We start from the raw sequence: 26,605 nt of genomic DNA, 5'->3' as shown, positions 1-26,605 counted from the left end.
CGACCCATCCTCCCGAACCTACAGTTCTTTTCCGACGCATCGGACACAGGTTGGGGAGCCCTACGGGAAATCAACGGACTTCAGGAGCTTGGTCGGAGAAGGAGAAGTAGTTCCACATAAATGTAAAGGAACTGTTAGCAATTTTCTTGGGGCTCAGACAGTTTCGGAGCTTAGTAGAAGGTCAGTAGTGGCTGTGCATTCCGACAAACTCACGGCTCTCTCGTACGTGCGGAAACAGGGGGGACTCAGTCTTTCTCTCTGTACGAAGTAGCCAAGGATCTCCTCCTGTGGTCAAACGAAGCGAAGGTTCAGCTAGCTCCCGCCCAGATTTGTTCCGGGAAAGATGAACGTCCTGGCGGACGAGTTAAGTCGTCAACAGCAAGTGTTACCTCTGGAGTGGACTTTGGACAACAAGATTTGTCAGAAACTTTGGCGCCTTTGGGGACGACGTCAATAGACCTGTTCGCGACATCAAGGAACAACCGTCTTCCTCTCTTTTGTTCTCCAGTCCCAGATCCTCTAGCTTGGTCGGTGGACGCAATGCTGTTGGATTGGTCGGGTCTGGAAGCTTATGCATTCCCTCCGTTCGGTCTAATAGAGAGGTGCTGAACAAGTTCATGTCGCACAGCATGTAACGCTAACGTTAATCGCTCCCTTTTGGCCCAGGAAAGAGTGGTTCCCGGACCTTCTCCAGTGTTAGTAGACTTCCCCAGACTTCTTCCTCCAGAGAAGTGGCTTCTCAAACAACCTCACTTCAAGAGGTTCCACCAAAACTTGTCCGCTCTAGCTCTGACAGGGGGTTCAGACTGTCCGGAATCTTGTCAGAGCGAAAGGATTTTCAAGAAGAGCTGCAGAAGCTATCGCTCGTTGTAGGAGAGAGTCTTCTAACAAACTCTATCAAGGGAAGTGGAGAATCTTCAGAGAGTGGTGTAGAAGTGCTAAAGTCTCTACTTCTGCGACCTCTTTAACAGAAATAGCAGATTTTCTTCTATTTCTTAGGACTCTAAGAAACTGGCTCCTTCGACGATCAGAGGATATAGAGCCATGCTCTCTTCGGTTTTTCGACATCGAGGTTTGGATATTTCCTCCAATTCAGATCTGTCGGACCTCATTAGGTCTTTCGAAACCACTAAGCTCCCGCAAGATACAGTGGCTTGGAACTTAGATGTGGTGCTTAAGTTCCTCATGGGGCCACCGTTTGTTTGAGCCTTTGAAGTCGGCTTCACTCAGGAACTTGACTAAGAAGGCACTCTTTCTTATTGCACTAGCTTCTGCTAAGCGTGTCAGCGAATTGCACGCTATAGACAAAAGAGTCGGTTTCTCTCAAGGCAATGCTGTATTTTCGGTATCTTTGACCTTTCTAGCCAAAAATGAGAATCCTTCTAATCCTTGGCGAGGAGTTTTGTGGTAAGGAACTTATCTGATTTGGTTGGACATGAGGAGGAAGAAAGGCTCTTATGTCCAGTCAGGGCTATTAAGCAGTATCTGTTTGCCACTAAGGGTATTAGAGGACAATCTTCTAAGCTCTGGACCTCGGTTCAAAATCCCTCTCGTCCTCTTTCTAAGAATGCTATATCGTTCTTTATTAGAGAGCTTATCAGGGAAGCTCACTCGCAGTCCGAGATCGACAATCTTTCCGTTCTGAGAGTTAAAGCTCACGAGGTTAGAGCAGTGGCAACTTCTTTAGCATTCAGGGGAAAAAAAAAAAAAGCAATTTAGATTTTCTTTAGCTTCGATTCTTCAGAGCACGTTCTGGAGATCGAATTCGGTTTTTGCGAGTCATTATCTCAGAGATAGAAACGGTTTTCGAGAATTGTAAAACGTTAGGTCCGGTGGCGGTTTCTGGCATGGTGTTGGGAGAAACGGCACAGGGGTCGTCACCTCTATGCTAACTTTCACCTTGAATAGGTTGTCGAGTTCAAGGGAAGCTGGGGGTACTGAGTACCTGGGATACTCACCAGTCTGTTAGGTCAGATTTTACATGGTGGGTATATATGTTTTTAAATCTGGTGTTGGTGACATGTTTTGTATGATTGAATTTCTGGTCTTAGCCCAGGGCAAGGGCAATCTTTGTTGTTACTATCCTCCGTCAGTCAGCCTTGACTCGCTTGAACTACGGAAGGATTCCACTCCTGTAGAGGCTAACTTTGGTCAAATTCCAATTCCTCTACAATAGTAAGAAGAGCACCGACCAGAGGCAGTAACAGTCTGCTGTCGATCTCTTACAAGGTAAGGTACAACAGACACCTTGAGTGTTTACTGGTATTGCAATAAATGTAACCATTTAAAAATACTAGTGGTCCACTGAATCCCACCTTCCCCATAAATGTGTAATCAGCTCTAAATTGTTCGGTAAGACACTACAATAAAAATGAAATTTTCATTATTAAAATGAAGTTTTTATTGTATACTTTTTAACCGAACAATTATGATTATACCCACCCTCCTACCCTTAGGTGGACGGACGGGCAGAAAGAATTGGATTCACCTGGGCAGTTGTACCTGGTTCTCCCGCGAGTGGAGGGAGATGACGTCATCACCACCAGTGTTGGCGACGCCGACGCGCTAAATTTGAATTTAGTATCCTGCCGCTCGTGGGTTGTGGAAAATGGAAAACACGGACCTATAATTGTTGTTCGGTAAGTATACAATAAACTTCATTTTAATAATGAAAATTTCATTTTTTTAGTAAATACCTATACTGTAATACTCTAAATGTATGTGAGGTTAGGTTCCAGACCCCCTCGCATGAGGGGAAGTGTCGTGGAAGTTTGGCATGGTCTCTTAAAATGCTTATATGTAAATGCTTGCTTCTAGAGTTTGAACACTAAATATGACCATAATCATGTTCCCTAAGTATTAAGCTAACTTTTAAAAGAAATTAAAGTTACTGTACTTTGATTTAAAAGTTATTTTAATACATTACCATTAAAAAATAAATAACTGGTTGGCGTAAAAATAATAACTACTGCGTACATACGTATCCATTTTCATACGTATACTAACATTACCCCTAATTCATGGGATGCCATTTTCTTTTTCCCTCAGAGTAAAAGAAGTTTCCTTTGTAACAGTAGGTGAACTTCATAAGTCTGTTAGAACGAAGGTACACAATTCAATGAAATAAAGAAAACGTATGTACATACGTAATGTTCACATAGGGTGAAGGTAAAATTCAATCAATTTAAAATCATGTACTAGTGTGAGGGCTAACTATACGAGAGAGCGAGAGAGAGAGAGAGAAATGCGTATGTCATGTGAGGTAAAACTCTGGAGGGTATTACCTTTAAAAAGTGTGAATGGGATCACATCTTTTGAAAGTACATTAACTGTATATGTGCTGTAGTTACGTTAGCCTAGTACATACAGATTGTACCAGCACTTTTCTCTGAGGTTAAGATAATAATTTTCACAGAACGACAACTCCGTTATGTCTCTGATATGTTAAAGTAGTTGATCATGAAGGTCTTATATAGTGACAAACACTGTGAATTGCGTACTGCCTTTTTATATATATTCAAAAATATAAATAGCATACACAGAATCTCCATACTTACTTAAAAGCATGAAAACTTTACTAATTATAGTATACTAGTACGTTTCAGAAATTTAAACAAAGTTTCGGAAGGGATATAATCTTTGAAAAGTGCAGTAACTTTGTGAATGGGTATTGCATCTTGTAAAAGTTTGTATATGCACTAACTGTAGGTGTTTTAATTACCTTTGTATCATATTTATGTATGTACAAAAATAAAGATAATATATTTTTGATAAAGATTTTATACAGAAAAGCTTTAAAACTTAAAGTTTGTTTCATGAAACTTACCTGTCAGTATATATAGAGCTGTATTTTCTGACGTCCGACAGAATTTCAAACTCGCGGCACACGCAGTGGGCGGCCAGGTGGTAGTACCCATTCCCGCCGCTGGGAGGCGGATATCAGGAACCATTCCCATTTCTATTCATATTTTTTCTGTCGCCGGTGCTGGAAACAACTGTTTGCAGTACCTCCGTCTAGGATTTTTGGATTATCTCGCTTTAACATTATCTGGATTGACTACTGGTATCGACTCTGGATTGTTGGATTGGCATGCGTAATAGTGGATTGGTTTTTGATTTTGGATTGGCTTTTCTGTGTACATGATGTCGGGATCAAGTACGGGGAGTTTCAGAGTGTGTGTGAGGAGTGTATGTAAGGTGAGGCTTCTTAAACCTTCAGTTGATCCTCACACAGTTTGTATGGAATGCAGGGGGCATGTTTGCTTGGTTGATGATCGGTGCAATGAATGCAGGGATTTGTCAGATGATAAATGGAAGATGTATGAGACCTATCGGCGTAAATTGGAGCGTGATAGAGTCAGGAGGTCTTCCTCCAAGAGCAGTTTCTACAAAAGGTAAGGAATGTAATATTTCTCCTCCTCTAACACCGGTAGATTTTGTTCAACCTAATCCTGTGTTGTTGCCTTCGGGCCCTATTGCTGTGTCTGGAGAAGGTAATGCCCTTTCTCTGATTCTCGAGTCTATTCGCGCTCTTGAATCTAAAGTGTTGGCCTTAGAAACTGGCCCTGTGAAAGTTTGTGATTGTGCCCCTAGTGTTGTGGAGGGGGCGTCAGATCGGCCCCATAATGCCTCTAGGCTAGACCTCCTATCGGACCCCAGGACTCAGGGAGTGGGTATGTCGAAAGCCGCAAGAGGGTTACGGGGGCTCCCCACTGATCTGGCGTCCCTTCGGCAGGCCTTGTTGCTAAGTCCCAGGCTGCCAAGGAGCGTGCACGGGCGCGCGTCCTGAAGGATTGCTTTTCGTCCTCCGAAGTGTCCTCCCCGCGCAAGGGGTGGAGCGCTCGGAGAGACTCTCGTCCGCTGAAAAGGACTTTTCGTTTTGAGGACGCTTCATGTCCTATATCACCGCTTTCTTCAGAGGACGCGTATGGCGCTTTTCCTCCTCAGAAGAGAGGTAGAGTCTCAACCGACGAGGACGCTGGTTGCGCGCACAGGCGTGTTCCCCTGAGATGCAGGTAGCTGTACCTGCGAGAAGGAAGGAGGCGTCCCCTCGCCTTCTCGCAGGGTCAGTCCTGCCCCTTCTTCTTCGTCACCTACGAAGAAAATCCTTTTGTCCCTTCAGGACCAGATTTCGTCTCTCATGGCTCAAAGGACTCGCCCAGCAGCAGTCGAGCCTAAGCGGAGAAAGGACGTCAGGCTGCCCGTCAAGAGGACGAAGCAGTCTCCTTCTCTCTCGTCTCGTTCGTCTCTCTCTCCTCCTCCGGATCGTCACCGTTCTCGTTCTCCGAGTAGATCTTACGCTCAGCAGGACGCTTTGCACTTTCGACAGGACGCTTGCTACAAGAAGCAGGACGCTTTTGAGGACGCTCGGCAGGACGCTCTCCGTTCGAAGCAGGACGCTTTTCGGACGAGGCAGGATGCTTTTGAAAAGCAGGACGCTTTTGAGGACGCTCAGCAGGACGCTTGCCTGGCTAAGCAGGACGCTTTTGGCGCCTCTCGTCAGGAAGCTCGTGCTTCCTCTCGTAGGGACGTGTCTAATAGTAAGACAGTTCCCGTTGTTTCAAAGGACGCTCTACGTTCACAAGATGTCCGTCCTTCAAAGGATCATCGTAAGGGCGAGTCCGTGCCTGAAGCGGTAACTTCCAATCAGCGGAAGTCTTTGTTTAGACCTAAGCCTGCTGGACGTACGCCCTCTCCGGATGGACGTTCTCCAGTTCCTCTTAGAGAAGAAGGGGAACATAGTAGACCAGCGAGTTCAGTCGAAGAGGAACCTCCTGTAGCTTCGGCTGTCTCAGACTATAAGGTTCTTGTGCGGCTGTTACGTTCGTCCTTCGGGGATAAGTTTCAGCCGGCAGCCCCTAGGTCTCCTCCCTCTCAACTTTCGTCTTCTAAGTCAGTCAAGACTCCTGAGTTTGTCGAGAAGAAGACGTCGCTTTCAACCAAGAGGGCTTTCAAGAAGCTCCAAGATTTTATGTCTCGAAGGAAGGACCAGGGCAAGACCACTTTTGCCCTTCCTCCCTCTAGACTCTCCGGGAAAGGAGGCATTTGGTATGAAACCAAGGAGGACGTGGGGGTGAAGGTTCCTTCGTCCGCTCTTGGGGACTTCTCCAGTTTAGTAGACGCTCAGAGGAGGTCCTTATCATCTGCAAAGGTGTCCTGGACTCCTGTGGAGACGGACCACCACTTGAAGGGACTGCTGCGCACTTTGGATGTCTTCAATTTCTTAGACTGGTGCTTGGGAGTTTTGGACCTTCAGTCTAGAAGCCCTGATTCTCTCAGTCTGGGGAGCTGTCCAGCGTGTGTCGTGTATGGACAAGGCCGTCAGGATGGTTCAGAAGAGCTGGTTTCTCATTTTGGAACAGCTTTCCTGAAGAAAAGAGCCTCTTCTATGTAATTTTTACTGCTAAGTCGGTTTCTCCCGCTCAGAAAGCGGAATTGCTCTTTTCGCCTCTTTCGGACCATCTCTTCCCCCAGGCTATGGTGAAAGATCTTGCGACTAGTTTGCAGGAGAAGGCGACCCAGGACCTCTTGGCACAGTCTTCAAGGCGCCCAGCATTTCTTTCTACATCTTCGTTCGTGAGACCCCCGAAGAAAGTCAAACCCTTTCGCGGGGCACCCCCCTCGAGAGCAGCTCCTCGAGGGAGAGGTTTTTCGAGAGCAAGAGCTTCATTTAAGCCAAAATCTACCAAATGAAGATCTTGTCCTTCAGACGCCAGTCGGGGCCAGGCTGAAGTTCTTTGCGGAGGCATGGAGGCAGAGAGGGGCGGACCCTTGGACTCTCAAGATCGTAGAGCAAGGGTACAAGATCCGCTTTTTACATCCTCCTCCTTTAACATCAACTTCCAGAGACCTCTCTCCGACTTATCAGGGAGAGAAGAAAAGTATCCTTTTCGATCTTTTAGACCAGATGGTCGAAAAAAGAGCGGTGGAGCAAGTCGTGGACCTGGGGTCAACGGGCTTCTACAACAGGATTTTCCTGGTGCCGAAGCAGTCGTCGGGTTGGCGCCCAGTCCTGGATGTGAGCAGGCTCAATCTTTTTGTGGAGAAAAACAAGTTCAAAATGGAGACGCCTCAGTCAGTGCTAGGAGCCTTGAGACCTGGCGACTGGATGGTGTCTCTGGACCTGCAGGACGCGTACTTTCACGTCCCCGTCCACCCTCTTTCAAGGAAGTACCTGAGATTCGTCTTAGGCAACAGGGTTTGGCAATTCAGAGCCCTTTGTTTCGGTCTCAGCTCGGCCCCGATGGTTTTTACAGTTATAATGAGGTATGTAGCGAGGTGGCTCCATTCTTCAGGGATCAGGATATCCCTCTACCTTGACGATTGGCTGATCAGAGCGTCGTTGAGAAGAAAATGTCTGGAGGACCTTCATTCAACGTTAGCCCTAGCAAAGTCCCTGGGCCTTTTAGTCAACTCCGAAAAGTCACATCTGACCCCGACACAGTCCATCGTGTATCTGGGGATTCAGATGGATTCAGTGGCTTTTTGGGCGTTTCCATCCCAGGAACGTCAGCAGCTAGGTTTAGAGAAAGTCTCAGCCTTCCTAGGGAGAGAAGCTTGCTCGGCGAGGGAATGGATGAGTCTGCTGGGCACCATTTCCTCGCTGGAAAAGTTTGTCTCTTTGGGAAGACTGCACCTCAGGCCTCTTCAATTTTTCCTTGCGGAAGAATGGAAAGCCAAGGAGGACCTGAATGCGATCCTAAGGAGGATCCTCAAACACAGTGAAAGACCACATTTAAGATGGTGGGCTCGACCCTCAGAAGTTTGCGAGGAGGGCTTATCCCTAAATCTTCTGAGCCCCGACCTAGTGTTGTTCTCAGACGCTTCCATTTCCGGTTGGGGAGCAACACTAGGAGGGGAGGAAGTGTCAGGCTCCTGGAGAGGGGAACAGGTAGCCTGGCACATCAATGTAAAAGGAACTGGCAGTCGATCTTCCTGTCGCTGCAGTTCTTCGAAGGCAAAGTGTCAGGCAAGGTCATTCAAGTCAACTCGGACAGTACCACAGCCCTTGCATATCTGAAGAATCAGGGAGGAACTCACTCCGATCCCTTTTTCTCTTGCAAGGGAAGTTCTGCTATGGGCAGACGTAAGGCAGATCAAGATCCTGACGAGATTCGTGGCAGGGGTACAGAATGTCAGGGCGGACCTTCTCAGTCGTCGAAATCAAATTCTGCCAACAGAGTGGACCTTGCACCAGGAAGTCTGTCAGCAATTATGGAGACTGTGGGGACGTCCTCTAGTCGACCTGTTCGCTACGTCGAGGACGAAGAGGCTTCCTCTGTATTGCTCCTCGGTCCTGGATCCAGGAGCAATTGCGGTGGATGCGTTGCTCTGGAGCTGGACAGACCTAGATCTTTACGCCTTTCCCCCATTCAAGATCATGGGGGAAGTCATGAGGAAGTTCGCAGCTTCAGAAGGGACAAGGTTGACTCTGATTGCCCCGATGTGGCCAGCAAGAGAGTGGTTCACAGAGGTCATGACTTTCCTTGTGGACTTCCCAGAACGTTGCCCTGGAGGAGAGATCTACTCAAACAGCCTCACTTCAAAAGGTATCACCAAAACCTCTCCGCTCTGGCTCTGACTGCGTTCAGACTATCGAAAAGTTGGCCAGAGCGAGAGGCTTTTCGAAAGCAGCTGCGAGAGCAATCGCTAATGCTAGAAGAGCCTCTTCAAGAGCTGTCTACCAATCTAAGTGGGCCTCTTTCAGGGCATGGTGCAAAAAGGAAGGAATTTCCTCTTCCACGACCTCTGTGAACCAGATAGCAGATTTCTTGCTCTATTTAAGAAATGTGCAGAAATTGGCAGTTCCTACAATTAAGGGTTATAGGAGTATGTTGTCGGCCGTTTTTCGACACAGAGGACTGGACCTCTCCGACAACAAGGATCTACACGATCTCTTAAGGTCGTTCGAAACCTCCAAGATTCCACAGGCAAGACCACCCTCATGGAATCTCGATGTGGGTCTGAAACATCTAATGTTAAGTCCCTTTGAGCCTCTCCACGAAGCTTCTCTACGGGACTTGACGAAGAAAGCGCTTTTCCTAACTTCTCTGGCGACGGCGAAGAGAGTTAGTGAAATCCAAGCGTTCAGTAGCCTAGTGGGCTTCAAGGGGGACAACGCTGTCTGCTCGTTGAGCCCGACTTTCTTGGCTAAAAATGAGAACCCGTCTAATCCTTGGCCCAAGAGCTTTGAGATCAAAGGTATGTCAGGTCTCGTGGGTCAAGAACCAGAGAGAGCCCTGTGCCCTGTCAGGGCTCTCAAGTTCTATGTTCATAGAACTAAAGAGATAAGAGGTCCCTCAGGTAATCTCTGGTGCTCGGTGAAAAGACCAGATTTGCCTTTGTCAAAGAATGCTGTGGCTTTCTTTTTGAGGGACGTCATTAAAGAGGCTCATTCATCTTGCCAGAAGATTGATTTGAGCCTCTTTAAAGTGAAAGCTCACGAAGTTAGAGCCGTAGCTACTTCTCTTGCCTTCCAAAGGAATATGTCTATCAAAGATATCCTTGATAGCACCTTTTGGAGGAGCAATTCCGTATTCGCCTCACATTACCTCCGGGATGTGAGAACGATTTACGAGAACTGTAGTTCTTTGGGGCCATACATTTCGGCAGACACAGTTTTGGGGGCTGAAGGTAGCTCTCTTCCTATCCCTTAGCTTAGTTTAGGTTAGTTTTATTGTTGTGTTTTTGGTTGATGGTGAGATCTTCTGTGGAAATCTCCCATTCTTTAGTTTAATTGTCAGGGGTCTTTTGGTTAGTTGGTCAGGTGGTGGTCGGTTGCTGTGTTACTCCCATATGTTTGGCTCTATGGTCTTGTCACGTTGAGGTCATGTCCCCGTTGACAGAGCATCCAGAGCGCACCAGCACTACAGGTCTACACCTGGCTGGCAACTCTGATAAAAGCAGAAGCAGGCTTAATTGACAGTAATCACAGAGTCTACTTTGCTAACAGGTAAGGAACCAAGAAGTACATCGTCTACTTAATTTAAGTTTCCTAAAAAATCCTTTTCTGTCTCTTCCCACCATCTGAAGGTGGGATTCAGCTATATATATATCTGACAGGTAAGTTTCATGAACAAAATGTTATTGTTATAATACAATTAAGTTTGTTCACATACGTTACTGGCAGATAATATATAATTAGAGTGCCCACCCTCCTCCCCTCAGGAGACAAGGGTCATGAATAAAATATGATAGAAAATGGGAATGGTTCCTGATATCCGCCTCCCAGCGGCGGGAATGGGTACTACCACCTGGCCGCCCACTGCGTGTGCCGCGAGTTTTGAAATTCTGTCGGACGTCAGAAAATACAGCTATATATATATCTGCCAGGTAAGTATGAACAAACCTAATTGTATTATAACAATAACATATTTGCATAATAAATTAAACATAAACTCTTTTGCAGGTTGCAGTGTTTCTTGAGGATTTGCAAATGTTTGCGATTTTGTGAAGAACTTGCGTATGATAATTAGTTAAGTTCCAATGAAAAGTTCGCGTAAGTTCGGAGTATTTTTGTAGGTATACTTCTGTTTGTAGAGTTGTCGAAAGAAGAATTAAAAATAGGACAGAAAACATAAACACACACACAAGGGAGCAGTGACCTTGGACCCCAAAACTGTAGAATTACCCTTGATTACTTTGCTGGTAGGCTATTGTCAGGATGTTAGGTTAAGGCAAGCAGTACTGTTAGCAGTTTCTTAAGGTAGATTTAGTTGAGAATCTGACAAACAAATGTATTGCCAAACATATGAAGCTTAGGCTAGGCTAGTTGCTCTGGCTTTATTGATTACTGTTATATATGTGCTTAACTTGTATTGTCTGTCAAACTCAAAGATTACTGTTATAAATATGCCTAATTTGTATAGTCTGTCAAACTCAAAGATTACTGGGGAGGGGGAGCCAGAATTCCAATGTTGACAAATTTCTGATTGTTTTGATCAAAATATGGGCTTAGCAGACCCTGCCCTAATGGAAGTTTTCAAAGTATACCCTTGAGTTTTAGACTGACATTTAAAACACATAACAGTATTTGACTTTAGATATTTTAACAGGAACTTATTTTTTCCCATAAAGACTAGATTTGACATAAATTTTGACCTGTGCTGCCTAATGTCAGTTGCTTTGATACATGATCGAAATGGGGCATGTAGAAGGTCAGCAGTCATTTAATTGTCATAGATAGTAATATTAAACCAACTATTGACTTGAAGAACCAGTGAATGATAGGTTGAAGACAAAAATATAAGCATATTAATGTTAAGAGAAAAATTTAAATGGCTGTGCTGCATTTTCTACCTGGCCACATCCTAGTGATGTTAGAATGTTTAACAGACTCTAGTTTTTGCCTTTTCTTTATCGTACACCTACTATAAAGATAGTAGAGGCGACCTGAGTGGAATACCAGAAGTTTCAGGTGTGGGAAAACATTACCGTAGTTGTAATAATATCCATACCAGGGTGAAATATGCATAAAGCACAAGAGTCGAGCACGGGCTAAAAAATTATTTGTCTTTAAATATGTTGAAATAAGTGCCTTTTGAGTTTTAATCTTGCATCTTCATTTGTTCATTATAAGATATTTTAAAAACTTCTACCACAAAGTGATGCATATTGTAGAAATTTATACTTGTTCATTGTAAGTCCATCTCAGTAAATAAATACTTGAGGTTACTGTGCACACACATGCAATCATAAACTATATACAGTATGGATAATCAGTTGACTGAATATAATCACAGGCAGCTGGATAGGTTCTGGCCAAAATTTGGATGGCACCATGCCTGTATAGTATTAAGTTTATAACAAAAATGTAGGCCATAACACTGATATGAAAATATAAATAAAATCCACTGTTTCTTGATAGCTGAACTTTAAAGAACACAAAGATTCCTTTTTCTTAATTATACAAGCATACAATTCCAAGTTTAAACTGTATACATGTGATTTGAGATTTTGCAATATGTCTTTGCAATACATAGTACTTAGTAAAGCAATTGAAATATCTGTTCCTTTAGTCACTGAAACAACACAAACATTTAAACACTTACTGCTTTCTGATGCAGGCATCTCCCACTGCATCCTAGTAACCATGTAATGCACAGTGATGATGTTAGGTTATTAATACTGACCAAGTATATTGGAAACTTACTGGATCACTGCATTATCTTCCATTAAGAAACACAGCCTAATAATGACTTTGAAATGTATTATCACAGTCTCAGTTAACAAGCAAAACAAAGTTGCCTGTTTTATCTTCAGTAAAGTTACACAAGTATCCATTTGTCAAATGTTAATGGTTATTGCCAAGGTCAACCAGCTCCAGCCCACTACATATAGGCCAGATAGAAAATCCCACCAAATGTGGGTTGAATAATAACTATTCAGCCTTGTTTTTGTTGATAGCAGGAAAAACCATTTTTCCATAGATGGATAATAGACTCAAGGAAGGTACTATATCTAGAATACATTGGTGGCGAGGAATATGTTTTTATATTGGCTTAGGAAGGTCATTGACAGAGATGATATTATTACAGATGGCAAAGCAACCAAAGTAATGAGCATTTTGTGACAAATGAAATTGGTACTATTAGTAGAAATGGGTTTGACTGAAAAATTAAATATCTGGGATGAATCTTACCTACTGTTGAAGTTAGTTTATATCTCTGCACTGATAGACAATTTGGCATTCAATTAAAAGATCGAATGGCTGTCCAGATGACTGTCTAGTACACCTGTTCACCTGGTGTGTTCCGAATGTTTTAGTTATCAGAATTCTCCTTGCCACCATTGTGTTTGTTAATATTTCATGATTGTTTGCTGTGGTCATGGTACTGTACATTTTTTTTTCCTAGGATGCCTCCAATGGAATCAAGGCTAAGAACATCAGGTTCTGTAGAAACAATTGCTGTGTCAGAAGGATGTTGATTTTTTAGGAGATACTGTTTACACCAGCCGCAATGGCATAAAGTGTGATCTTAAGAATAGATGTGAGGAAGTAGGGATTTTCGAATGACTTTCTGCTAAAGTTCATTAGTATGTATAGAAAAAGAAGTTCATTAGTATGTATAGAAAGAGAAGGGAAGCAGATAGGTTGCGGAAGCAGTTAGATAGGTCATGTTATCAACCTGTCAGTCTAGGCTTTTCCTTTTTCTAATGACTTAGTTGGTAGTATTACTGAGGTTTCCTCTTTAGCTCTGCCTCCCACTCCCCTTTCTGTTCAGGAAAATCATATTGAAAATTTAAAACAGGAAGTAAATCTTATTTTGGTCAGTACAAAATTTGTCTGAATTGGTTAGGGAAATGGTCCGAGTCCCCCTATAGTGTTCGATCATTTTCATGTTCCTTGTTCATCTGAGCTGGAGTCTAGGACTGCCCTGTGACGATTGGAAGAGTCAGCTGCCAAGGAACTGGGTTAGTTCTCAGGGCAATGTGGTTCCGTGCCCTCCATCACTTACCTCTTAGTTTTTTGCTCTCATATGTTTGTATATTGCTTTAGCCAAAAGATCGTTTTGGTAAATGTTAATCTTCGCTAAGTATGCAACTTCTGCCATCATTAGCACCTAATATGAGGTTAGCAACGATAGGACTAATTATATAGGTACAGTATAGATACAGTAGTTTTATTCAGAATAATGTTTCTGTAGCAAGTTCTCCTTATTCTAATGTTATGTCGACAGTCAATTGTTTAATAAATCTCTTCATCTTTTGCTCATTCTAAATCCTTGTCTACTAGCCTATTCCTCTTTTTCTACCAATGCACTTGTTCATTCTTTACATGCTTTTTCTTCAGCTATCGGCAAATCTCTTATTTCTGCTTCAATCAGTGTTTCTGTTATTTTAGCTACATAGCTTTTTAAGTATGTGTCATATGGGAATGTTCTCAAGTATGTTGACCCAGTTTTTTAGGACGAGGCGGGAGAGTCGTTGTTTAACTCCTCTTCCCCCTGCTTCCCAACATTGCCCATTTTCTTTTGCTGCCTCGTTATCTTTCACTCAACTGACTCATGTGGACTCAGCTGAATCGCTTCAGACTGTCTCCCTTTCATCTGTGAACTCAGCTGAATTGCTTCAGACTGTCTCCCTTTCATCAAGTTGTGGATGTGATGCAAGTACTCGGCTGCTGTCTCCTCCTGTTGCCTTCTGGTGGGCGGAAGAAGAATTTGAATCGGATGGTCTCCAGTTTGATTGGCATTTGCTAGGGTATTGCACATCACTGTATCCTCTTATAGTTGAGGAAAGAAGCCACATAGAGAATAGGTCTTGCTTGTCTTTGAGTATTTTAGTGCCCTTTAATTATTTGGAGAAGAGAACCCAAACTTTCTCCTTTAATTAGAGTGGATTTCTCAAGTTTACTCGTACTCAGGTGCTCAAAGCTCCCTTTAGGTCTGCCGCGACTTTTCTTCTGGTTTTTTATGAAGTCACAGAGCACTGCCCGTTGCAATACAGGCCTTTAATCAAAGCTTAAACTGTCTTCGGTAGAAGATTCGGTTTCCTCTCTCTTTTCTGTAGAGATAAACTCGAGACTGATAAGTTCAGTGTAGATTGTTGAAGTTTTTATCTTTAATTGAGTTTTGATCAGTATATAGCCTCATCTCTGTAGCAGCTTAGGAGGTTGAGATGCCAGCTTAGTGTGTTTTTGGTGCCAGCTTAAGGAGTTTTTAAATTCAGCTTTTATGCTTCTATCTGTAGTAGTAGAGACTTTTGCTGCACAGGTTAAGGCAATAAGGGAGGATATACTGGTACAAATCTTGTTTTAAACCTCAGGTTCTGGTAGATGGCCAATTGCAAGCCTCTTGTCATGCTTGGAGAGACTTACGAGCAGAACTTTACATGGTGGAGGCAGTGAAGGAGAGTTATGATTCCTTTTAGGTTGTTCTCCACTGGTTTAGTCTGCTATAGCTGTTCCTTTGTGTTCTCCATCTGAAGTCTCTCTCATTCTTTAGTAGGAAGTTGTAAATTAGAGAGAATGAAATGTACCATGTGGTAATTCACTGGGATTTCACATCTGACTTTTACCTAGCTCCATAAGCATCTGGAGATTAGTAGCTATTGTTGGACACATTAAAACCGAATAACTTTACATGTCTGTCCCCATGCTTTTTGGTTTTTTCAGCATGGTTTTAGTGACTTTCCAAAAGAACGACCAGATGTTTTGGTTGAGGTGCAGGAGACATTTTTTTTCATACCAGTACATCCTCAGTCATGCAAGTTCATTTGAGGTCTATTTACAGAGGAGGTATTGCTGCTCAAGGCGCTTTATTTGGACTCGTGTACAGTGCCTCTATAAGTGTTCACAGGGAGTTTGTGGCCCATAGGGGGATGGTGTAGATTTTTAGGGGTAAGAAATCTTTTCTACTGAGTCATTTGTTCAAGTAGGCCAACTCTGTTGACAGTAAATATTCCAATGGCCATGGATCTGTTGCTTCACCTGGCTCAGTCTCTGTGCATTGTGATTTTCAATTGACTTCCCTAACTCCTTCTCGTTCTTATCTAGTGATGTGGGGGTGATACTTGAAATTTACAGGCTTGCCTGTCAGAAGATGAATAGGCACTTGCTTCTTGAATTTTAGCCCTGAAGGAAGCTTCTTAAGTGATAAGGGGTTTCTTTATTAGGAAACATAACCTCACTGGGGATTTTATCAGTCTTGGCATAAGAGATTATGATTTACAGCTAATGTTCATAAAATTTTTAAGTAATCCAAGACCATTATTGTCACCAGATTCTGTTGGAGAGACTATGTAACCAAGAGTTGACCATTTTATTCTTAAACCTACATCCAGGTTTTGTTTTATCCTGCTGTCATGTAACAAAACAAAAGGATTTTGACTAGTTTCATTACACATACATACAACATAGAATGGTCAACATTAAACCTGGTAAAATTACTAGATGTCAGGGCAGGGGAAAGACCATTGAAAATGCCTAGCAGGTTTACCCTTGGTCAAAAAGAGTTTGCTTCTTTGAGTGTAATGAACATATTGGTTTGATAACTCATTCTGTGGAAGGACAGATTTTTTTGTGATTGGGATTCAGAAAGAACAAAACTACCTACAGAGTGGCCAACACATCCACAAGTTCGACAGTTGCTGTGGGATTAGAGGAGCTCTAATGAATAGAACAACCAGTCAATTACTACTCCTAGGGCCCTCAGGGTTGAGCAGTGGATGTTTTTCTTCAAGTTTGGACTGATTCAGACTCAGCCCTTCTCTATCTACTCTTGCGGTACTATGGAGCAAATTTCAAGTTCAAGAATTGCTTAGTGACTCCTGTAGCCTTAGTAGCCTCAGAGCAGATGATTTTTTAACTTTCTAGCTCTCTCGGTAGATTTCTCTCTTATTCTTCTGTTAAAGGGAAATCAATTCTTACTGCAAAAGTCCATGCACTTCCACTAACTTGACAGTCTCCTCCCAGTAAGGGGATTTTCAAAGGTATCATGAGTTCTATCCTTAAATGGAAAACAACAGTGCTCTTTTGTCAGAAGCAGGTGTTTGTTTATTGCTCAGGGTGCTGTTTAGAGGAATTTTCTGCACCTGGAACCTTGTAGACATCAAAGTTTCTCTGCTTTCTTAGATGTAGTAAGACACATTTTTGCTGTTTACATTCAAGGTCATAGTTCCATACTTTCTTCTCTTCAGTATTGTGTCATGTTCTATTAGATCTGACTGATGATCAGCACTTCAAGGTGCTGAGATAAGTTGAGGTTGAACTCAGTATCAATCTCTCTCTGGAATTTAGATGTACTGGTCTAAATTTTATCTGTCGATTCTGTTGCGCCTGTGGAATTAGTTTCAGTGAATTATTAATTTGAAACTTTCTTTTATTTGGCACTATTGACAGTTAAAAAGAGTACATTTTTCACAAGCATGCTCCTTAAGGCTGCTTGTTGTAATGGGAATGCTATTTTATCTTTTTGCCTCAGAGCTGAGAATGATGTTGGGACCAAGTTTTTCTGAGAACTGTAGGAATTCCAATTTGACCTCTTTGAAGGGTAAGAAAAGGAAGCACTTCTCTGTTCTGTTGGGGCAGTTAACTCATACTTGGATAGTTTGAGCCTGGAAGAGGCAGTTATCCATTTGTTTTGTGATTTTAGAAAGTTGGACATGTGTGTCAAATGTTAAGCCTGGAAGAGGCAGAGTTAACATTTATCCTTTTGTTTTATGATTTTAGAAACCTAGAACCCCTTTGTCAAAAGTTAAGCGTGGAGGAGGCCAAATAAACCATTTGTTTTGTGGTTTTAGAAAACATAGATGTCTTTTTCAATGGTTAAATCTGGAAGAGGGAAAGGTAACCTTTTGTTTTGTGGTTTTAAAAAAACTAAATGTCTTTGTCAAAGGTTAAGCATGGAAAAGGCAAAGTTAACCTTTTATTTTATGGATTTAGAAACCTAGAATGTAATTTATAGAAAAACATGACGTTCTCTGTGACGTATTTGATTAGGCTAGTGCATGAGAACTAGCCCCTTACCTTTTACCTTTATTGAAGGTAAACATTCATAATGTGAGAGCTGTTGCAACTTCATTTAGTGTTATGACAGTTTGTCACTTGAGGATGGGATTAATGCAGCGCAGTAGAAGTGCAATTAGGTTTTGTCGGCTCACTACCCTAATTACTATGCAGAATCATGTTTGAAAACAGTACAGTAGCGGGTAAAGTCTTTTCCGGACCCAAAGAAAGCAATCATTTAGGCTCTTTGTTTTATATCCGGGTTTTAGATATTTTGGGGGCCGTGAAGGTACAGATACGTATTGTATAGGAGCGTAACTTTATATCAAAGATATTTGTATTTTAGTGATTTGTTTTATAGGGCTTTTGGGCCCAGGCACAGGGGTCCTTTCACATGGCTTCTGTTTCATTCTTGCTGAATTGAAGAGGTTTTTTCTGCAAGGCTGCTTTTTGCTGCACATGTATGAGAGCCTTGCTCCATGAATGGAATCCAACTTCTGGTGGTAGTAAGATCCAGAAAGGATTCCAGGTCAGGTAAGAATGTTTTGGGTTTCATGCAAGAAACCTTTAGCTCAATTGGTTGAACGAATGTTTCTAGCTGCACTATCCAACATCCTCTTCTCAATGTGGGAATTAGCTAACTTTAACAGTAGGTAAGATTCAACCCAAATAATGTAACTTTTCATGTTATATCAAATTTGTTATTTGAATACTTACCTGCTGTTAAAGTAGACCCTACCCAGCCTCCCCACAACTTACTGGACTGTCAAGGAGATTTCTGACAAGAGCTAAAACATTTGAAACACCTGGCGTAGGACAGGTGTATACTAGACAGTCATCCAGGCAGGCATTCAAACTTTTGTTCGAACTTTTGTTTGAATGCCCACTAGCCTATTGGTGTGGAGATATAAGCTAACTTTAACACCTGGTAAGTATCCAAATAATGAATTTAATTATGAAAATTTATGAAAATCTATATTTTGCTAGGATGAATGTCTCGGCATGCAATGTTATGGGTTCCCTGATTCGTGGATTTTCTACATCAACTAGAATTGACATTAACTGCCATCGAACAAGCATAGCCCGTATTGGACGGCTTACATATACAAGGGTGTATCCAACAACATTAGTACAAAGTGATGGATCAACTATAATGGTTCGTTACCATGAACCTAGACAGATTATTAAGGTATTGTAAACAAAATTGTTGTTGTTTATTGCATCATTGTAAATTAAGTTTTGTTCATGAAACTTACCTGTCAGATATATATAGCTGTATTTTCTGAAGTCCGACAGAAATTCAAAAACTTCCGGCACACACAGTGGTCGGCCAGGTGGTTAGTACCCATTCCCGCCGCTGGGAGGCGGGTATCAGGAACCAGTCCCATTTTCTATTCATAATTTTTCTGTCGCCGGTGCTGGAAACACCTGTTTTCAGTACCTCCGTCTTAGGATTTTGGAAACTTCATGGCCGCTAAATATCCTAATTGTCTTTTGATTTATTGACTTGGATTTGTGGCTAGGCATACGCTATCTTAAATTGTTTTGAATATGATTCATTTTTGTATATCTGAATCTAGTTAGGCTAGTTTCAGAGGGTGTTGTCTGCTAAGATAGGGTGTGGCTACCGAAAGCTTCGGTAGTTCCGCACTCGATATGCACGAGGGCTATGTGTCTTGCTTCTTTGTTGAGATTTGTCATGTAAGGAGTGTGAGACTTTGTCTAATTCCATAAGGAAGACGTATGATTCATATGTACACAATTAATCAGTAAACAAAGTCAGGGTAGGCTAACCTACCTGTAGACTATTTTGCCTAACCCTGTAGTATGGCCTACGGGCTATAAATATGTCTCGTGAGGTAATGCCCTTTACGTTATAGATTCCATCTGTATCTTGGAATCTAAGGTGCTCGCTCTCCTATCATTGTGGTGAAAAGTGCTACTTCTGTAGTTGTTACTCCTAACCCTGTAATGTTGCCTTCGGGCCCTAAACAGTTTCTGTAGAGGGTATTGACCTTTCTCTGATACTCTATCGATTCGTAACTTAGAATCGAAAGTGCTGGCTTTGGAAAGCAAAAGTGAAGTGGCTAAGTGCAGTGACAGTGCCCCTTGTGTAGTGGAGGGTGCGTCAGATCGGCCTTATTTCGCCTCTAGGCCGGGACCTCTGCTTGACTCCCAGGAACAGGGAGAGAGCATGTCGAAAGCCGAAGGAGGGTTACGAGGAACTCCCACCGATCTGACGTGCCTTCGGCAGACCTGAAGTTACTCCTAGGCTGCCAAAGTGCGTGCACGAATCCTGAAGGATTGCTTCTCGTCCTCCGAAGCGTCCTCCCTGCGCAGGGTTTGGAGCTTTCGGAAGGACTCGCGCCCTCTAAATAGAAGCTTTATAGAAGAGGACGTTTCACCGTTTCACGTCCTCTCTCTCTCTCTCGTCATGCGTTGCAGTGAGAAGTAAGAAGGCGAACGTCGCCTGAACTCGTGTACGTCTTTCCACCGAGAAAAGGGAAAGCAAGTCATATTAGCAGGACGCTTTTGAGCGCAGACGTCCTAGCTTTGTTGCTGTGAGAATAAGAAGGCGTTCCCTCGCCCCGCGTATTCTCACACGATCAACCCTTCACCTGAGACTGCTTCGTGCAGTCGGTTTTCTCTCTGAGATGTCTAATGCTCTTCCCTGAAGGCAGTTTCGCTTGCATTGACGCCTGTCAGGAGCGTGACGCTTTTCTGCACGCTTTTTTTTTTTTTTTTTGACGCTCGGCTTGGACGGGACGTTCGGATGGACGCCAGGCGCGCGCGCGGGTGCACGCCAAGCGCGCACCAGTAGACGCGAGGCCGAGCGCACGCCAGTGGATACCGAGCGCGAGCGGCGCGCGAGAGTGCTCGCTGCTCGCCAGTGGACGCCGAGCGGGTGCGGCGCCGAGAGTGCTCGCTGCTCGCCAATTGGCACGCCGAGCGTAGCTCGCTGCTAGTCAGTGGACCCGAGCGCGCGCACGCCAGGTGTGTCGCCTGGCTGAACGTTTCTGTTGAAGTCTTCAAGCTGATTTGGGCCTAAAGATTTTTTACCTAACTTCCGTGATCCCTTCTACATCGCCTGCGAAGAATGTGAAGTAAGCAGTGCTTCGGAGGAAGCTTAAAGTGAAAAGGCAACTTCGTTTTCGAAACCCAGCAAGACCACGGGTTTCGTGAATTATAGAGGTCTTTGTCAGTAATATTGCTTTTTGTAAAGTCCAGGATTGGATGGAGTTATGGAAAGCTCAAGGAAAGATCTCTTTTGCTCTACCGCAGTCAAGACTTTGCGGTAAGGCAGCTATGGGTTATGTAAAAGCTCGACGTCCTGCACGTCAGGACTCTCGGCAACGTTCAGTAGGATTCTTGCAAAGGCACTCATCAAAAGGAGGAAAGCGCAAGACAGGACTTCCTTTGCCATACTGCCAATAAATTTTGATACGGGAGAGGAAGCTGGTTGGAGAGTTTCTTCCTCTTCCCAGGATAATTTTTGCAAGCTTTTTAGCTCATCTGAAAGGGCTTTTCTTTTCAGATGATTGATTTTGTTAGTTCCTAGTCGGGACTTACGCTGCCGAATTGAACATCGTCGTTCTACCTGTCGTAAGCCGTCTCTTAACAGGATTCTTCCCCTTCCTCGTTTGAGACGGGAATCGAAAATAAAATGCTCGACTTCCTGGATTACGTTTTGTCAATTCAGTGAATTTCCCCATTGACAATATACTATCGTTTTGTCAAGTAAGTGGGTATCCCCTCATTGACAAATTATCTCTTTGTCCCGTAAATGGGTTAGTTTCTCATTGACAAACTTCTCATTAACTTTATATTGCGTAAGCGGATAAGCTCTTATTGACAAGATTCGGAAGAGCTCTCATTCATCATTCGCAGACTCGTACAAGAAATAGACTTGTAGACTACGTCAATGAACGCTTATGTCCAATAACATAAGAAGCTTGAGCTGTCCGCTTCAATTCTCTTGAGTTTTGTTTATGAAACTTGATTTCCGAATTCAGCTATAGTATATATGTCTGCCAGGTAAGTATGAAAAAACTTTATTGCAATATAATATCATATTTTGCCTTGCGTTATTTTACTACTGGTTGGCTCAAGTCATATACGCTTGCTGTAGTTACCTCTTCGGATGGCAACCGAGAGGTCTATTGTCTATTAATTTAAGGACATTTAATCGTTACTCCCTGCAGCCTTCCAGGAGTTTCCGATTTATCTTTTACCGTTGTATGGTAGTGTTATGACGACACAAACGCATCTATATACTTAGCGTTTTCTGTTTCGCTTAAATATACCAGCTTGAGAGTCTCTTTATGCTAAAAATTACGGACCTATTTCTTCGTAGAATAGGGTAGCTGGCAACCCAGGCATAAAGTTAAGAGACGACGATCGTAAGCTGCTGCTGTCACTGTCCTCTCGCCAGTCCAAACGAGGCAGTACCAGCTCGTTCGCTGTCATGCGCTGTAGGTTACGTCTCTCTCTCCTGCGGGATTGACTGACTCTGTGCTGGCAGTTACGTCTCTCTCTCTCCTGCGGGATTGACTGACTAACTGTATCTCTGCCCTACAATCACGGACTTTAGCCTAAGATTGAGGGGATTTCTTACATGAATGAATAAACATTGCATTCGTTTTGCCTTACTATGTTCTCAGAGATATCTCTTACTCCTTTCGGTGCTCGTTACCGCACGGTATAGGACTACGAGTCTACCGCAACATTTCACTATTATATGCTCTCCTGCTTAGGCAAAGCGCAGCCTTTTTAGGGAAGTAAACATACTGTGTGAGGGAATGGATGAGCTTGCTGGGGACCATTTCCTTCCTAAAGAAGTTTGTTTCCCTGAATAGACTGCAATTCAGACCTCTACAGTTTTTTCATACCGGGAAACTGAAATTTTATTAAAGATCTAGGAATGATTCTGAACATCTCTCGGTGCGTTAAGTATCACTTGAGGTGATAGAAAGAAGGTGCCGGACATCTGGAGAGGGTTTCAGATGTCCTGGATCATAATCTGAAAGAAGTGGAAGCAATTCTGTCGTCCCTCCAGTCCTGGAAACGAGTTTTTGGAACCAGTGGTCCATATCAACTCTGATCTTCCACAGCTCTCTCATATCTTAGGAAGTATCTTCTCTCGGTCCCTGTTCGGGTTTACGAGAAAGAGCCTATTATAACAACAGACGTAGAATGTAACGATCCTCTAGAGGTTCGTTACAGGATTGCAAAAGTCCGTACGAATCGTCTCAATCGACGGCAGCAACTACTGACTTCCGAGTGGAATCTTTCTTTAGAAGTATGTTGAGAGTTATGGAGACTTTAGGGACGTCCTTTCATACATCTCTTCGCTATGATATTGAACAGGGATGGATGTTTAGTCTCTTTTCCCCTTTTTCAAACGCTTAGGAAATGTAATAAGATGATTTATACCATCACAGGGAGCGACAATGACGCTAATCGCCCCATGTTGGCCTTCAAGATCCTAGATTCACAGAGTCACGTCCTTCCAAGGACCTTTCCGAGAGAATCGGTCTACTTTAACACGAAAGGTACCTATAACCTCTCCGCTCTGAGTCTGACTACGTTCAGACTATCGAGATGTTGACAGCATAAGATTGCCGTCTTCCCTTTCCGTTTGAAGAATGGTATAAGCTGGCAGTCACAACTATTAAAGAATACGCAAATATGTTGTTGACGGCCTTTGGGCTCAGAGATTTGCTTCTGTCAAACAACAAACGCCCTTCACGATCTTTGAGTTCTGTGGAATCTCGAAACTCGCTCACCATCTACTTTTTGTCTCACCTGTTTTCTCGGAGTCAGACACTCGTGCGAGATCAGGAGACACATAGTAGCCCTGAGTTTCTTGTTGACGAAGTCGGTTGCGTTTACACACCCCCGATGATCGTTTAACATGAGACCAGGTTGGACTGTCAGGCATTCGTCCTTCGGGACTGAATCGCCTTTTTGCTCCTCGCTCCTTTCTCCTGGCACCAGAAGCTCGAGTCAGGAGTGGCTCAGGAGTTGATTCGCTAACGACGTTGGGTTGCGTTCATACCCCAAGGTTTGCTTAGCTTGAATCGCCCAGGCAGTCCAGACACTCATCCTTCAGCGAAGAATAGTGCCTTATGGTCTTCAGGGTACAGCCTTGCTGTCCTTGATGCGTCTGACTGTCAAACTGGTCGGTCACCTGACTTTAGTACAGACTGACTGACTGTGCATGTCCAGATCGAAGCTTTCAATATGGAACTTAGACATAGTCTGAAGTTCTTGATGTCAAAGCATTCGAACATCTCCTACCTGTTAACTTCTTGCACGTGATCAGGAAGGCCCTTTTCTAACCACCCTAGATACGACAAAGAGGGTTAGTGAGGTTTTCAGCCATCGTCAGAAGTTTTGGCATTAGAGAACACAAGGCGGTGCGTTCTCTAAGCCTTCCGTTGTGGCCTAAGAATGGAAACCCGTCTTGTTCTTGGGCCAGGAGCTTGGAATCAAGGATGGCACAAGTTATTGGGCAGGAGCCAGAGAGAGTCCTGTGCCCTGTCAGGTCTCTCAAGTTTTATCTACATAAAACTCAAGAAAGTCGAAGTCGTACGACAATCTGCAGTGTTCCCGAAAAGACCAGACTTTGCCCATATCGAAGAACACCCTGGCTTTATTGTTAAGGAGTTCTTTCAAAAAAGCTCCTTCATTGTGTTGGCACAAAGATTTGAAATCTTTTGATTTGAATGCTCACGAGGTGAGGGCGCGGCCTCGGAAGCATTTCAACAGAGCATGGCACTCAGCAACATCCTGAGTACCATGTTTTAGCGAAGCAACTCTGTGTTCAATTCACACTCCCTGCGAGATGTGAAGATGGCATATGAGATCTGCTGCTCGCTAGGGCCATACGTGTCTGCAGACACAATCTTGGGGCAAGTAGTACCACTCATCCTATCCTGTAGAAAATGGTTAGGAAGAGCTCTTAATTTAGTAGTCGAGTCGCCGACAACGGTGACTTCTTAACTCTTAAGCCTTAGTTAACACACCTTAACTTTGGCTAGGTTGGTCAGGTGGTGATATATATTTTTATATATATATTTATTTTACTTCTTAGCCCTCATGGTATGGTCAATATGGTCTAGTCACGTCGTGGTCTCGCCCCTGTTGACAGATCATCTGGAGTGCACCAGCTATATAGGTCTCTACCTCGCTGGCAACTCTAGTAGCACAAGCAGACTTACGTGGCAATAACCACGAAGCCAGCAATGCTAACAGGTGGAACCAAGATGTAAATCATCTGCATGCATTTGTTTCCCAAAATCCTTCTATTCTGTCCCTTCCCACCTCCAACGGTGGGATTCAGCTATATATATATCTGACAGGTAAGTTTCATGAACAAAATGATATTGTTATGATACAATAAAGTTTGTTCATACTTACCTGGCAGATATATATAATTAAGTACCCACCCACCTCCCCTCAGGGGACAGTGGAAATAAAAATTATGAATAGAAAATGGGACTGGTTCCTGATACCCGCCTCCCAGCGGCGGGAATGGGTACTAACCACCTGGCCGACCACTGTGTGTGCCGGAAGTTTTTGAATTTCTGTCGGACTTCATAAAATACAGCTATATATATATCTGCCAGGTAAGTATGAACAAACTTTATTGTATCATAACAATATCATATTTGTTTTTTTTGGTGATGGGTAATTCTGTGTGTTGTGTTTTCTTTGTCCTTAGGTATTTATCAGTAGTTTGAAGGAAAATTTGAATCTTATAATCATGACCTAGCACTAACACTGCAGGCATTTTAGAATATTCACTGACTCATTTTGCTGCATTGTGTAAGGACGTATACATGACATATGTTTAGTAGTTATATAAGCACATGACAAATGCATAGGTTTTATGGCCTAGGAATGAGAATTAGAAATTGTTTATATATCTTATCATTACATTTATTATAGGTTTTCAGTTGTAAAACTTATGACCACACACGTCAAGCAGCTTTTCATGTGTTAGGTTATTATTATTACAGTAAGTCCTCGGGTTACGCTGGTCTCGACTTACGATGTTTCGTGGTTACGAACGCGCCCCCATAAAAATATAAAAAATAATATTTTGCGTCGTTCCGTCTTACGCGGTTTAGCGTCGTAAGCAACGTAAACAAACGCGAACTAGTTCCGGGCGCACGGTGGAAGAATACGCTTTGTGGGGGAGAGGACGGCGTCACTTCGCTACGCTCATTCCTCGCCCATACGCCATTTTGGTTGTTTACACTGCCTCTCTCTCCCTCGTGTTGTATCGTTTTTGTAACTTTTTGCTCTTTGTTATGGCTCCCAAGCGCAAGGCGGACTCTTCTGATGGTAGTGCATCGAAGAAAAGAAAGGCCATCACCATGGAAATTAAAGTGGACATTATAAAGCGATCTGAGAAGGGAGAAACGCCAACAAACATTGGCCGCTCGCTTGGCCTTAGCCGTTCGACCGTTGCTACCATTATCAAAGATAAAGAGCGCATCGTTGAACATGTGAAAGGATCTGCTCCTATGAAAGCGACAGTGATAACTAAGCAGCGTAGTGGTCTAATAATTGAAATGGAAAGGTTATTGGTGCTTTGGTTGGAAGACAAATCAACGGCGTATCCCAGTCAGCCTTATGGTGATTCAGGAGAAGGCGAAAAGATTGTTTGAAGCGTTGAAAAAAGAAAAGGGGGAGGGAAGTGAAAGTGAAGAGTTTGTGGCTAGTAGGGTTGGTTTATGCGATTTAAGGCTCGGGCCAATTACCATAACCTTAAATTGCAAGGTGAAGCTGCTAGTGGGGATGAGAAAGCAGGGGCGAGTGAATTTCCTAAAGCGTTGTCTGAGATAATTAAGGAGGGGGGTTATTCTGCTCAGCAAGTGTTTAACGTAGACGAGACAGGTTTGTTTTGGAAACGTATGCCTAACCGCACTTACATCGCCAAGGAGGAAGAAGTCAGCACCCGGTCATAAAGCCAGCAAGGAGAGGCTAACTTTACTTCTTGGGGGTAATGCTGCTGGCGACTTCAAACTGAAGCCCTTGTTGGTGTATCAGGCTGAAAATCCAAGGGCACTCAAGGGCATTTGGAAGGGTCAACTACCAGTAATTTGGAAGTCCAACAAGAAGGCATGGGTGACACTTGCAGTGTTTGAG

General features: G+C 43.3%; 1 protein-coding gene across 8 annotated transcripts in view; it reads left to right on the top strand.

The window, feature by feature from the left end:
* The window catches only part of LOC135203196 (large ribosomal subunit protein mL55-like), a 73,396-nt gene that overhangs the window by 10,458 nt on the left and 36,333 nt on the right, over positions 1-26,605 (top strand). For 6 of the 8 annotated variants that reach the window (XM_064232931.1, XM_064232930.1, XM_064232933.1 and 3 more), the window contains one exon: positions 18,434-18,635. In XM_064232931.1, coding sequence (XP_064089001.1) covers positions 18,435-18,635 — 201 coding nt within the window. In that variant the 5' untranslated portion in view covers position 18,434. Of the gene's footprint in view, positions 1-10,408; positions 10,499-18,433; positions 18,636-26,605 lie in introns of all 8 variants that reach the window. The other 2 variants (XM_064232932.1, XM_064232934.1) reach the window with 1 other exon arrangement.

The sequence above is a fragment of the Macrobrachium nipponense genome, chromosome 33, assembly GCF_015104395.2.
Source record: "Macrobrachium nipponense isolate FS-2020 chromosome 33, ASM1510439v2, whole genome shotgun sequence".
Lineage (NCBI taxonomy): Eukaryota > Metazoa > Arthropoda > Malacostraca > Decapoda > Palaemonidae > Macrobrachium > Macrobrachium nipponense.
Note: the sequence above shows the minus strand (reverse complement) of the source record. Positions and strands in the feature narration are given on the sequence as shown.